Source organism: Salvia hispanica, chromosome 6 (genome assembly GCF_029641045.1).
Source record: "Salvia hispanica isolate PSC_SH4W2 chromosome 6, Shi_PSC_v1, whole genome shotgun sequence".
NCBI lineage: Eukaryota > Viridiplantae > Streptophyta > Magnoliopsida > Lamiales > Lamiaceae > Salvia > Salvia hispanica.
Genome location: NC_142697.1, coordinates 2963034 through 2978394, shown reverse-complemented (window position 1 = coordinate 2978394; position 15361 = coordinate 2963034). Strand labels below are relative to the sequence as shown.

Sequence of the window (15361 nt, the reverse complement as noted above, 5' to 3'; positions counted from 1 at the left end):
CCCGAATTTGGCTCGACGATCAGGAAGCGGACGCGCGGGAGATATTTCTCGTCGCGCGGATTGGAGCTTGGTGGCGAATTTTGCGGTTCGGCTGACGAAGGGGTAGGGTTATGTATAGGGTTAGATTGGTACGGTATACCGTACCGAAATGGGCATACAACATACTATACCGTAAAGTATGGTATGAGAAAATACGATACTGTATCGTACCGATTTTTTCAGTATACCGCATTTTCGGTATATCAAAATATGAAAACAGTTACCTTACTGACATTTGCGGGATACCGCAAGTCAAACTTGTTTGATTATATAAAATATTGAAAATAATAAATATTATAAATATTATAATATTATAAATAATAATCCCTCCGTCCTCGATTAAGAGTCACACTTTGACCGGACACGAGTTTTAAGAAATGTAAAGAAAAATTGGTTGAAAAAGTTAGTGGAATGTGGGACCCATTTTTTTATATTGCTTTTATAATAAAATGTGAGTAAATTGAGTTTGTGGAATGTGGGACCTACTTACTATTTATGGTAAAAATGAAGTGTGATTCTTAATTGGGGACGGACCGAAATGAAAAAGTGTGACTCTTAATCGGGGACGGAGGGAGTAAATATATTAAATATATATAATTATTAACAGTGCGGTATAATACGATATACCGCGGTATATACAAAATTCATACCTTTACCGTACCTAAATCTGTCGGTAAGGTATCATACCGTACTGAAAAATGCAGCATAACGAAATTCGGTATTTTCAATATTTTTTTAGTATGGTAAGGGCGGTATTTCGGTATATTTTACCAGTCCTAGTTACGCATGCGGGGTTTTTCTGTCGAGCAGATTTGGATAGCTACGATTTGATGAACACAATAGATTGGTAGAGAAAATAGTTTATTCCCATGAATGATAATCATAACAATTTATTCTATTTATAATACAGTATCATAACTTATCGATCAAGAAAACATATATCTAAACATATAGGAAACATGAGATTTGATCTCCTGAGCGCCGTTACGTCGAGACGTAGGGTACTGCTTATGTGGCTATTGAATTGGAATTATAACTTATTTTATTATTTTTATATAATCTTCTCTGATCATGATGTCTCTTCCAAAAGCCTACATTGGTCAACGAACTATCCCCATATGAAATCTGATCAAAATATGGGGTCTGCTCGCTGCATCACTAATTTTGTCTTGCCCGGATTATTGTTCAATAGTATTTAGCGAACAACTTTTTTTTTTCAGTTACGCAATGGAGTTTTTGCACGGTGTAATATTTTCCTCCGTTAATGCCTTATCGTGGCGGCAATTCTCCACGAATCTTCGTCTCCAGATACTCGCAAAACTTCTCCCCAAACTTCATCCTCACGTTCCTGCGCCAAATTTTCTTTTGATTTCAAACTTTAGCATCAGCCCAACAAAAATTAAACCACCGATGCCCAAATTCGAAAAAGGGGTGAGTGGAAATAAGAAATTTGTTTAAGTTTTTCGTCATTTTTTTCTGAAATTTGAGAAGGAAGAGAGTGTAAGTGGTTTTACATATCACGCCTTCGATTTTGTGATTTCTGAAATTTTGGGAGAAGCAAGAAATCAAGATATCCTGTGAAATTTCGGTTTAGAGAAAAAATTATCACAAAGATGAAATTATTGGGTTATGTGTAATGTAGATGGGGAATATAATCTGGAGAAAATAAGATTTGAATGAAATTGTAGAGATAAGAAGAATTAGATCTGCGACAGATTTTTTGATCCGCGTGTATTTGATAGAGATGAAACTGCTTTGCAACCTGAGACTTGAGAGAATATTAGGGATAATAAATTAAAATAATAGAAAATTCATATTCCACCTCTTCTGCCACGTAAGCAGTCGCTTAACTATCGCTCATATATGACGCTCAGGAGATCAAATCTCAAGAAAATATATTGTGAATCTAAAGTAACTGAATTCGTATAATATAGGATCATATCGGTTGATATATTTGTTTTTTTATTCTCTAGAATATCTTTTCACCTACATATTATAAATATGAGCTCATTTTCTGAAAAAAACTTCACGCGTCTTCATAATCGTTCTCAAATGAGTCATATGTCTAATTGCGGTGGAATGAGTCATATGTCTAATTGCGGTGGATCTGGCCACAACAAAGTTGACTCCGTTTCCAAAACCAGTCCCCCTATTTCTGTAGGAAGCAAACAAGCCCAGTCCCCCTATTTCTGTAGGGTAGAAGCAAAGAAGCCCAACAGACATGGCTGCTAATCATATACTCCCTTCGTCCCACAAAGATTGTCCAATTTTTCCATTTTCGTCCGTCCCATAAAGTTTGTCTCATTTCACTTTTACCATTTTTGGTAGTCGACCCCATATTCCACCAACTCATTCCTACTCACATTTTATTATAAAACTAATACTTTAAAAGTAAGACCATCATCCCACCAATTTTTTAAACTCACTTTTCATTATATTTCTTAAAACCCGTGCCGGATCAAAGTGGGACTATCTTTGTGGGACGGAAGGAGTATTAACAATCGTAATTATATTGAAAGCAACTATAATAATTAACCAAAAAAAGTTAGTATTAATCTTACCAATATAGTCGTTCATTAAAAAGCTATTGGAGCAACACCCTATAGCTTCCTCAAAGAAGGTTTGGCCGTACAATATTCTTGCAAAGTATGTGGAGGCCCCGATAGGATACTCTCAGATTAGATTTACGGCATCGCTAATTGAATCTCCGAGTTGATAAATCTCATTAAAGTTGCAATTAATACTCAAAACGTGTTGCAATTAATACTCAAAACATTAGGAATATTAGAGCACTCCCAATGGCACTCCCTTATTTCTCCCTTATTTCTCCCTAACTCCTGCCACATCAGCGCCACATCAGCATCACATTTTATCCCCAGTTTTTAGCCAACTGCTACATTGGTTTCTCCCTTATTTCTCCCTTATTTCTCCCTAACTCAACATTTCATTTTTACATCATTATTTTTTATATTATTTAATTTTCCCTACAAATGTATTTAATAAATAGACTAATAATGAACAATTCATCGTTGTATTAATCATTGGAAAATATAATACAACGAGAAAAAAAAAAACTACAAATAAAAAACGCAAATAAACAAAGATTTAAAAAAAAAAACTAAGACGGAGGGGCCGGAGGGGCGTCGGGATCGAGGCCCATCGTAATCTGCAGGCTTTGGATGCATTTCCAGAGGGCCGCCTTTTCTTCAGGGGTCCCGCCGCCGGTGAAGTACAGCGTGTACATCTGCGTCAGATTGGCGACATTGCTCGAATAAGTGGCTTTTTCTAAGTCGATGTGGGGTTCCGACTCGACTTCCGACGTTGTGCCCTTCCCCTTCCGCCTCCCCTTCGCCTTCTTCGCTCCCTCCGGGCGCTCGTGCGGACCATCCCCACTCAAGTCGATGTGGGTCGCGCTCCCCTCGCTCTCCGAAACGCTAAGTCGCGAGCGCACCGATTTCCCGTGCAGCGCGACGTGCATCCCCGTCCGGAATTTGGGGAGATCCTTCAGCTGATCGTAGATGTTCCAATACTTGAACCCCTTCGACAAGTACTTGCCACAATACCTCTGCATGGCCTCATCTCGGACCATATGCTCGTTCTGGCCACTGGGCATGTTCGCCAACAAGTTAGAATAAATACCGTTGAAGTGGCCGCAGTCCCTCATGAGGCGCTCCCAATGCCGACGGATCGCCTCGCTGCCGTGGTCCTTCATTGAGGCAGTCTTGTGGCTCCTGTACTTCGCGGCAACCCGCTCCCAGAATATGATCTCAGTCTGGTAGTTGCTGCGCTCCGCGTTCTGTGACGTGTCCGCCCAGCAGGTGGCTATCAGCTCGGACTCTTGCAGAGTGTAAGTAGTCCTTACCTGCTTCGGCCTCTCATCGGAACCCGTATCAGTCGCAGCCGACGACGCCGGCGCCTTCCCCCTCCCGCTCCTAGAAGGCGGCTCGGTGGGCGTTTCTTCCACCTCGAAGTCCTCCGCGCTCAGTGTCGCGGCCTGAGATTCTTGGTCGCCCGGGGTTGATCCGGGGGTGTCGAACTGGGGCCGATACACATCGTCGGCTGGAGAGGGCATTCTGCCGGCAGAGTTGAAGTACGGAGAAAGTCTCCGCGCCGGAGGAGTCTGCAAAGGAGACGGACCCGTGTATGGAAGTTGGCCGGGAGGAGAACCCATCGCCAACAACGAGTGCATCCACTGCTCGTTTGCTTCATCCGTGTTGGGAATTTGTGAACTCGACTCTTTCCCCTTACCCTTACCCTTACCCGAGCGGGAATTTTTCTTCCAAAAGCTCATAATTTTTGGAAGATTGATGAAGATTGAAGATTGGGAGAAGAGATTGAAAATGGAGAGAATGAAGATTGTGGGTGATGAATGGAGGAAGTGGAGGAAATATTTATAGGGGTGGGATGTAAAAATAGCCGTTGGGCCGGAAAAAAAAAAAAAAAATTAAATATCGCCGGATTATCGCCGAGCGTCGCTCACAGTGGCCGGCGATCGCTCGGCGATAATCCGGCGAAAAAACGCCGGTTGGCGAAATATCGGTAAGATTATCGCCGGATTATCGCCGATTTCACCACAACGGCCGGCGATAATCCGGCGATGTTCGGCGATTTTTCGCCGGATTTTCGCCACCCCCATTGGGAGTGCTCTTACAACTTTAATGAGATTTATCAACACAGAGATTCAATTAGTTAGGCTGGAAATCTAATCAAAGAGCGTTAGGAATATTGAACTTTAATGAGATTTATCAACACAGAGATTCAATTAGTTATGCTGGAAATCTAATCATAGAGTATTCTGTCGGTCGGTGCGCGATGAGTGTTTTTAGTGTTTTAAAAAATTTACTTTAACATTTTTTTTCTTCATCTTCTAGGGCGTGTGTGAGTGTCTTCTATCTCCACAAATTACTTGATATGGTAATATAGTGATTTCTATTTATTTTTATTTTAGGTGGGAGCTATAGAGAGTAAAAAAGGACTAGACATAGTGTTTTATTTTTAAAGTGTATTTGATACCATAGAATTGTTGAATTTAATTTGAAACTGTAACATTCATTTTCAAATTTAATATTTAGTGCAGCAAAATATTTGAATTTGTAATTAAATTTCAAATATTTTAAATTCAAAATAATTATAAAAATTTTATATTATCTCTAAGAAAACATACATAAACACACATTTAGCTTAGACACACATGTGACACAACACACACGCCGCAGTGTTGCACACTCACATAAAAAAAACACAGCACACACAACACATACACCTTTCCCATGCAACTCAAAATATATTAAAAACTTATTTAATTAAAAGTCAATGCCAATCTTTTACTCTCTCCTTCCCTTAAAATTTGACACCATTTGACTCGGCACGAGTTTTAAATAATGTAATAAAAAGTGGATTGAAAAAGTTACTGGCATGTGAGTCCTACTTTTATATATTAGTATTAAAATAAAATGTGAGTGGAAATGAGTTAGTGGAATATGTGGTTCACTACTAAAAATGGTAAAAGTGAAAGGTGACAAATTTTTAGGGACGATCAAAAAGGAAATAAGTGACAAATTATTAGGGACGGAGGGAGTATTAATTTTTTTCCTTACCAAACAAAAGAATTTGAAATTAAAATATATTTTTAAAATTATATAATTTTATTAAATAGAAAATTTGAAAATCAATTACTATTAAAAATCCAAATTCCATTTCATAAAATTGAAATTATATATTATAACAAACATACTCTTCACGAAATTAATCTTACTTCTCAAGTTGCACTACATGTCTTCTTTTTTACTTCTTTTTATCTTCTTCTTTAAACATATGAAATATCTCTCATGAGAGAGTCTTATGACATGTAAGAATGAGTTGATTTTCTGAATTCTTTTTCGTTCTGCATTGACCTTGCACAACGTTTGAGCAACACCTTATCCATTCAGCTGGCATACACAATTGAAATAAAAGTGTATCGTAATTTTTATATATTTGACCTAAATTTTATACTTGTTCATTACGCGGGATCTTGCATAAATTAACATATCGCCACTAGGTAATGAGTATCATTCATAGAGATAAAATACATTATAAAAAAAGACAATTTGTGAACCTACAAAGGAATAAACAAAGACTAAAATATATAAATAGCTAGGAAGATGGCTTCATTCACGTTGAGCTGCGAGGTACGTAGTACAAGAATAGATGGCTAGCTCGTCGATCAGCTTGCAACAATCCAGTTCGGCAGTTTAGAGCTTTTAGTATTAAAAAATAAAAAAACGAATTTACATGTGGCAATTTATAGACCATTAGATCTTTAAAATCTTATGGGGTTAAATTAGTTGTAGTTTCGTTGCATGTATTACCATCATGCGGTTAAATGCATTTCAACCGATTTTCATCTCCCTCCGAGTCTCTATAGTGATTATTAGTTGGTTGCAGTTTCAACTATTAGTACCTCATTAATTGAGCTTCTAGGAAAAATATGATAACATAAATGGTAAATCTCTGTTTACATTAGCCAACAAAATTGTTTTTTTTGTTCTCTCCTTTCTAAAGTAAATGCATATGAATCAAATTATGTGGACTATAAATTGAACATATACAATTTTAAGGAAAATAAAGTTTATGATCAAATCTCCTACAAATCTAATTAACTCAAAAAACCTCCTAGCTATTCTTGAGATAGGAATTGGGCATCATTACTCTCTGTCTCAGATCCATGGCTCCATTCCTCTTGCAGATGATGATGATGATTCAGTAGTGAACTCCTCGTCCTCCTCATCATCATAAACCGGAGCAAAGGATTCAATCGGATTGAAAGGGACAGATTGATCAACATCAACTCCGGCATCATCATCCAAACCTTGAAGGAAGGGATGAAGCAGCAGCATTTCACAAGTGAATCTGAAGTTAATAAGTCTAACAAAGCAGCCCTTGAGAAAATGGAATGGTTTGATCAGTTTCCATAATTCAATCACCTCCTTGGACACCCCATTGCCAAATTCAATCACCTCATGCCCTTCTCCTATCTTTGGAAGAGGATAGAAAATCGAATGGTTTGATCAGTTTCAATGGTTTACATATATATAGAGTAGAGCAAGGGAGGAAGATGAGTATGCATGGGACATACCAAAATTTGATCAAACTTAGTGACTTAAATGACTACTATAGCTCTAAATTTTAGGTAGAATTAATTAGTAATTAATGTAATTATATTTTAATTTAAAATTATTTTTTTGGTAAGTACTCCCTCTGTCCCCCATTAAGAGTCACACTTTTCCATTTCGGTCCGTCCCCAATTAAGAGTCACACTTCATTTTTACCATAAATAGTAAGTAGGTCCCACATTCCACTAACTCAACTCACTCACATTTTATTATAAAACCAATATAAAAAAATGGGTCCCACATTCCACTAACTTTTTCAACCAACTTTTCTTTACATTTCTTAAAACCCGTGTCCGGTCAAAGAGTGACTCCTAATAGGGGACGGAGGGAGTAAAAATTAACTAAAATTTGGCATCGACTCCTAATTAGACTTAATATTGTTGACATAGGACTACAAAATATATCAATTTGACATAGCGTAATTTTTTTAGTATGTCATTAAAATATCAATTAGATTTAATATAGCGAATATACGAGTTTTAAAAAAAATGAGTAAGGAATCTATAGACCTAGAATTCCCTCGTGACCATGTACATATATTAGTTTTGAAGGGGAGTGTTATATTGCCAACTCAATGCTTAATTGCTAACTACAACTCAATAATAGTCATTAGATATTCAAATTAAAGGCCTAGATCATTAACCACAAAATATCAATACAATCAAAAAAAAACGTCAATAAGGCTATATGATTAATTCCAATAAAAATCAATAGGGGTATTAATGTCAAGTTAGTTATAACTAACTTTTAAAAGAAATCCCAAAACTTTAAATTCATATAACATATATCAAATTAAAGATAATTTTATAAGGATTCCAACGATATACTACATGCATATGTTCCGACATCAAAATTTGAAAAAAAAAATCTAGAATTTTCGTATTTTTCGTACACAGACTAATGTCAATACAGCTAAGATAATATGTCAATATAAAGCATATATAATGTCAATCCTAAATTTGTGTTGACATTCTCAAAACATTGTGTTGATATTTTCGAAACACTATATTGACATTTTCATCCAAAACCCTAATTTGGCGTTTCTTTTTTTAATTTTTTTCGATTTAATTAATAAAAACGAAAATTACACGTGGCAAATTGTTAAAATCATGTGGCCTTAAATTAGTTGTAGTTAGCAATTAAATGATGAGTTAGCAATTGATCACTCCCCTAGTTTTGAATATATCTCTTTTATTTAGTTAAAATTGTCTGGGAGCACGCAGAAGAATGTAAATACTTCTAAAAAAAAGACGATTTATAGAGAAAAAAGAGTAATGCACAAATAATATCCAAAAACAACCGTAGTAAATTTAATTAAATAGCACAAAAAATTGGAATGAAAGAATAAAAATAATCATTAAAAAAAGCAAGAAATTAAAAAAGAAGGTGATAGATATGATCACAAGGCGAGTTGGATGAAGAAGCGCGGTATCAACCATGCGGCCATGTGCTTGTAGCTTTGCTGAGTCATGTGAATGCCATGTTGAATGAAGATCGTTGACTCATTAATTCACAGCTCAAGACTTATCTAGACTTAGTCTTTGTTAGTTTTCAAAATTCCTAATGTTTAGCTATTTTCTGTTTTCGTACTGGTCCTATTTCTTAGCTATATTCAGTTTAGCAGTTGCATTTTTATTGTGTAGAGTGCCTATAAATAGCACCTCATTTCAATGGAATAAATAAGTCTTTTGAGTCATTCTTCTAATACACAAAGGCTACGTTTATTTCCTTCTTCTTGCTTTACTCTACTCTTTGTTTCCAACATTTGTGGCATCTAGAGCTGGGTTCAATTACGATGGCCAGCAACGGAAGTTCGATGAGAGTGCTACACAACCACTCATTCCAGTCTTCAAAGGAGAAGGCTATGAATACTGGAGTATTCGGATGCAGACTCTACTGAGGTCTCAAGATCTATGGGACTTCGTGGAGCAGGGATATGCAGATCCCGACGAGGCGAACAGATTGCGGGAGAACAAGAAGAAAGACTCGAAGGCGTTGGCGATCATCCAGCAAGCGGTGCACGTTAGCGTCTTCTCCAGAATTGCAACGGCGACCACCTCGAAGCAAGCTTGGTCAACTTTGCAGAAAGAATTCAAGGGAGATTCAAAAGTCATCGTCGTGAGATTGCAATCACTTCGACGTGACTTTGAAACGCTGATCATGAAGAATGGAGAATCTGTGGCTGATTTTTTGTCGAGGGCAATGGCAACAGTCAGTCAAATGCGATCTTGTGGAGATAAGATCACGGATCAGACCATCGTTGAGAAGGTGCTCAGAAGCTTGACTCCAAAGTTTGATCATGTTGTAGCTGCAATTGAAGAATCAAAGGACCTATCGGTTTTTTCATTTGAAGAACTGATGGGATCTCTTCAAGCTCATGAGTCAAGGATTAACCGATCGTTTGAAAAGTCTGATGAAAAAGCTTTTCAAGTGAAAGGTGAATTCTCCAATCGGAAGGAGTTCTCTACGGCAAGAGGACGAGGCAGAGGAGGTTTCCGAGGTCGCGGACGTGGCCAAGGTCGAGATCGTGGCGGTCGATCTGATGCAAAGCAATATTTTGGTGGACAGCAAGGTGACAAGAGCCAAATTCAGTGTCATAATTGCGGCAAATATGGGCACGTGAAAGCAGATTGTTGGTCGAAGGAAAAACAAGCAAATTGCGTCCAAGAAGAGGCGAATGATAACAAGTTATTCATGGCGGTTGCAGACGTCGTGGATGTGCCGAATGATGTGTGGTTCGTGGATAGTGGTTGCTCGAATCACATGTGTTCCAACAAGGAGATGTTCAAAGAGCTCGATGAATCTCGCAAGATTCAAGTCAGGCTAGGTGATGACAAATCTATTCAAGTTGAGGGGAAAGGTACTGTTGCAGTAAAGGATGGCCATGGTAACACCAAACTCATTTATGATGTCTATTTTATTCCACACTTGGCACATAATTTATTGAGTGTTGGGCAATTGATATCTACTGGATATATGGTGGTGTTTGATGATCGTTTATGTGTCATCAAAGAAAAAAAATCTGGGCAAATCATTGCAAAGGTTTGCATGATGGAGAATAGAATGTTTCCGCTGCGAATATCAAATGTGGAGAAATACGCTCTTGTTTCTAGCACGCAAGAGGCGTCGAGGCTGTGGCATTTACGATATGGGCATCTCAACACCAATGGATTAAAGCTTCTTCGTGAGAAAGGTATGGTTCATGGGCTGCCTAAAATTGATGATTTTGATTTATGTGAAGGATGTATCTATGGGAAACAGAGGAGGAAATCCTTTCCTAGTGGTGTATCGTGGAGAGCTTCTAATTGTCTTGAGCTCATTCATGTTGATTTGTGCGGGCCTATAAATACAGAGTCGATTGGTGGAAGTCGGTATTTCTTTCTAATTACCGATGATTATAGTCGCATGAGTTGGGTTTATTTTATGAAAAATAAATCCGAAGCCTTTGAGAACTTCAAGAATTTCAAGGCTATGATGGAGAAACAAAGTGAGAAGAGCATCAAGGTTCTTCGTACAGATAGGGGTGGTGAGTTTTGCTCTAATGAATTTAATCATTTTTGCGAGACTAATGGAATACGCAGAGAGTTGACAACACCATATACGCCGGAGCAGAATGGTGTGGCGGAGAGGAAAAATCGCACCGTTGTAGAGATGGCGAGAAGCATGTTGAAGGCGAAGCATCTCCCCAACTCCTTGTGGGCAGAAGCTGTTGCTACTGCCGTATTCTTGCTGAATTTATCTCCTACAAAAGCTGTTCAAAATCGCACACCATATGAAGCTTGGGGAGGTACGAAGCCGACGGTGAGCAATCTAAAGGTTTTTGGATGCGTAGCTTATGCTTTGGTGAGCTCTCAACATCGTCGAAAGCTTGACGAGAAATCTGAAAAGTGTATCTTCATTGGGTACTCTTCTCAATCTAAAGCATACAAGCTATATAAACCTCCTAGTGGAAAAGTTATTATCAGCAGAGACGTTGTTTTTCATGAAGATGCTGGCTGGGATTGGGAGAGCAAGCAAGATGACCCATATACTCTCTTCCCGCTGGACACGAGTGATGCAGATTCTGGTGTGAATTCGCCGCACAGCAGCCCTCCGAATTCACCACAAAACAACCCCATAAACTCACCAAATACTACTCCTCCAAATACGCCTCATACCAGCCCTATAAATCCTCCAAACTTAAATACACCACCTTCATTAAGTAGTTGTTCATCTCTCGAAACACCCCCTCCACGAGGCTATAGGTCTCTAACTGAACTTTATGAAAGATGTACTTTTGCTCTTATGGTTGCGGATCCAAATCGGTTCCATGATGCTGCTGGAGAAGAGAAGTGGCAGAATGCAATGAATGAGGAGATTGCAGCAATTGAAAAGAATGGAACTTGGATGCTGGAAGACTTGCCGGAAAATAAGAGTGCAATTGGCTTGAAGTGGGTGTTCAAGACGAAGTATAATGCAGATGGGAGTGTGCAGAAACACAAGGCTCGTTTGGTTGTCAAGGGCTATGCGCAGAAGCAGGGCATCGACTATGAGGAAACGTTCTCTCCGGTTGCTCGCTTCGAAACCGTGAGAATGTTCTTGGCTTTGGCTGCACATCTTAAGTGGCCTATCTATCAACTTGATGTCAAGTCTGCGTTTCTGAACGGAGACTTGGAGGAGGAAGTCTATGTCGTGCAGCCGGAAGGATTCGTTGTTGAAGGCATGGAGGATAAGGTCTACAGGTTGAAGAAAGCTTTATATGGCTTGAAGCAGGCTCCGCGAGCGTGGTACAGCAAGCTGGATTCGTTTTTCCAGCGAGATGGATTTGAACGAAGTGCTAACGAGCCTACATTGTATGCAAAGAAGGGAAGTAATGGTAGCTTGCTCCTTGTTTGTGTATATGTTGATGATATAATATATATGGGATCTTCTAACTCTCTTGTTACTGAGTTCAAAGAGAGTATGAAGAATATGTTTGAGATGACAGATTTGGGTTTGCTTAATTATTTTCTTGGATTGGAAATTAAGCAAGGAGAAGATGGAGTGTTCGTTTTCCAGAAAAAGTATGCCGAGGATCTTCTCAAACGCTTCAACATGACGAATTGCAGAGCTGCAGTTACTCCCATGAATATGAATGAAAAGTTGCAGCTCAAAGATGGTACGGAGGAAGCTGATGCAGTAAGCTTTCGGAGTCTAGTTGGAGGTTTGATTTATTTAACGCATACGAGGCCCGATATTGCCTTTGCCGTTGGTATGGTTTCCAGATTTATGCACAATCCAACACGTCAACATTTTGGAGCTGCAAAAAGGATTCTTCGCTACATAGCTGGAACTCAAAATTTTGGTATTTGGTACTCAAATGTTGCTGATTTTGAGTTGGTTGGGTTCACGGACAGTGATTGGGCAGGTTCGGTGGATGATAGGCGAAGTACTTCAGGCTTCGTGTTCAATCTTGGGTCTGGAGCTGTGACATGGAGTTCGAAGAAGCAAGGAGTAACAGCGCTTTCGACTGCAGAAGCAGAGTATGTGGCTGCTACTTCTTCAGCTTGTCAAGGAGTGTGGTTGAGAAGGTTATTGGCTGATTTCGAGCAGGAGCAGAAGGAGGCTACTGGAATTTTCTGTGATAATCAATCAGCTGTTGCGATTGCAAAGAATCCAGTTATGCACGAGAGAACGAAGCACATCGATATTAAGTTTCACTTCATAAGAGATTTGATTAATGAAGGGGTCATCTCTTTGAAGTTTTGCAGCAGCCTTGAGAACTTGGCTGATATTTTCACCAAGTCGTTGTCTTCGGAGAAGCACATCAAGTTCAGAAATATGCTCGGAGTGTGCAATTATGAATCAAGGGGGAGTGTTGAATGAAGATCGTTGACTCATTAATTCACAGCTCAAGACTTATCTAGACTTAGTCTTTGTTAGTTTTCAAAATTCCTAATGTTTAGCTATTTTCTGTTTTCGTAGTGGTCCTATTTCTTAGCTATATTCAGTTTAGCAGTTGCATTTTTATTGTGTAGAGTGCCTATAAATAGCACCTCATTTCAATGGAATAAATAAGTCTTTTGAGTCATTCTTCTAATACACAAAGGCTACGTTTATTTCCTTCTTCTTGCTTTACTCTACTCTCTGTTTCCAACATGCCATCCCAACTCAGATGTCTATCAACATTTTCACACACAGTAACATTAATTCCACCACACATTCTTTCCAAATCAAAGTTGTATTTTCCTCCTATTCCACAACAAGCCTTCTCTACCTCATATCCATCATGTTTTCCCAATTTGAGAAGATGTTGGTAAGCATTGTAATAGTCACCGTAGACGATGATTGTATTAGGGTTCTCTTGTTTGAGTTCGTGAATGGCTTTTTGAAGACGCTCGTTGTGGTCCTTTGCAAATTCATTCAGCTCCGTCACGCAACTTTGGTTGTCAAGGGGAGCGCCTTGGAATGCTGTTTTGTATATCGGCAGGCAGCCAATTGGAAAGTTTCCGGGAACAACCAATCTTGTTGCACCCATCTCTATTACTCTCTGCAACATTATTGATATTAATAAATTTCAATAGCAAATTAAATCATAACTTTTCACCGTTTTGCAATTGATTAATATTCTGAATAAATTTGTTTGTATTATTTATGTTCGTTTATCAATATGTCTTCACTGAATCATCTAGCAAATTTACCATTATAATGTAGAAGAATGCAAAATTTTAGATACGAAATATTAATCAGGAATTGTAAAAGGTAGAAAATTGATAATTTAATTTGATATTTTTGAAAAATGACAAGTTTCTCTAATTGATGCAAAGCAATATGTCAACTCACCTTAGTTCCATTAATCACGGCTTCAACCACTTGAGGAACCATGCTTTTCAATTCCTTTATTTGTTTTCCTTGAAAGATGGCGTAATTGTAATCGTTCCCACCGGTTTCTCCCACCATGAACAGTGCCCTTTGGAGTTTCTTCCAACAATCTATATATACTCACCAAACCAAACCAAACCAATTATATACGTATTCTACAACATATATATAGAGTATATAAGTACTAAAACAAAGGGTATATACATATATATGGTTTACCTCTCTTATCAACACATATGGAATTGAAGTAGGACTCCATCCAATCCAACTGGACGCTAAGTGAACTATTCGTCACCGGATTTGTTATGTTAAGAGCAGCCAACGTCTCAGACGGTAACGCGGTGGAACCAGCCACGGCAAAGTTTACTCCGTTCCCAAAACCAGTCCCCATATTTTTGTAAGGTGGAAGCAAAGGAAGGCCAGCAGACATGGCTGTTCATCATATATTAACAATCATAATTATATTAAAAGCAACTATAATAATTAACAAAAACAATTTAGTATTGATCTTACCAATATAGTCGATCATTAGAAAGCCGCCCTGTGGCTTCCTCAAAGAACGTTTGGCCGTACGGCAGCCTTGTGAAGTTCGTGGAGACCCCAACAGGATACTCTCTAATAAGATTTCCAGTATCGCTAATTGAATCACCAAGTTGGTAAATCTCATTAAAATTGCAATACCTCAAAACGTCTGGAATAGCGCCAACGCATAAAACCAAACCAAAAATAACCAAAACACTAAATATAGATTTAAACGCCGTCGACAAAAACCTAAAGTGGATATCACAAGAAAAAGGCAAACACCAATGTATATAAGAGGCTTATTGAATTCCGAATTATCACAAGAAAAAGACAAACACCAATATATATAAGAGGAATATCGAATTCTAAGTTTGAAAGGATTAGCAATTGATATAGTTATCTTTTTTAAATGATATATTGTATTAATTTATGCTGAAGATAATAGTGTATATTAGTATTTTTTTTTTTATGCATTTTATAAGGGATCATAAAACATTACGGACTAAAGGAGTACATGTAAAAGTATTTTAAAAAGGAAAATAAATCTTGTAAGTACTCCTTTTTATAACATGGTCTATGCGCAAGGTTAATTACCTATCAGAATTTAAATTTCGATAAACTTATTTGGTACTCCATCAAATAGGACTCGAATTGAGCTAATATTCTATCGTTACTATAATTAAAAAAAAGGTAAACCATATCTCTTTTTAATAAACTAGATTTCTAACAACAATCAAACAATTAAACCATAAAAATGAATATCGGAGAGAACTATAATTCTAGTAGGTTTATGTAGGTTTATGTAG

The 15361-nt window shown here is 38.0% G+C and overlaps 1 protein-coding gene across 1 annotated transcript; it reads right to left on the bottom strand.

Annotated features, from left to right (window-relative positions):
* Window positions 1–6737: 6737 nt before the first annotated feature.
* LOC125197992 (GDSL esterase/lipase At5g03980-like) lies at window positions 6738–14563 on the bottom strand. Its single transcript, XM_089061380.1, has 6 exons — window positions 14547–14563; window positions 14253–14465; window positions 13995–14143; window positions 13317–13701; window positions 8597–8675; window positions 6738–6930 (listed from the first exon to the last, which is right to left on the bottom strand). The coding sequence occupies exons 1-6, from the start codon at window positions 14560–14562 to the stop codon at window positions 6738–6740; spliced, it is 1035 nt and encodes a 344-aa protein (XP_088917506.1). The 5' UTR covers window position 14563.
* Between the last annotated feature and the right edge of the window lie 798 nt (window positions 14564–15361).

Excerpts from the sequence above, each read along its gene's own strand:
- LOC125197992 (XM_089061380.1), bottom strand. Across the intron at positions 13,702-13,994 it reads CCGTGATTAATGGAACTAAG|AGAGTAATAGAGATGGGTGC; the intron begins GTGAGTTGACAT and ends ATAATGTTGCAG. Across the intron at positions 6,931-8,596 it reads TTCTTCATCCAACTCGCCTT|ATTCACTTGTGAAATGCTGC; the intron begins GTGATCATATCT and ends TATTAACTTCAG.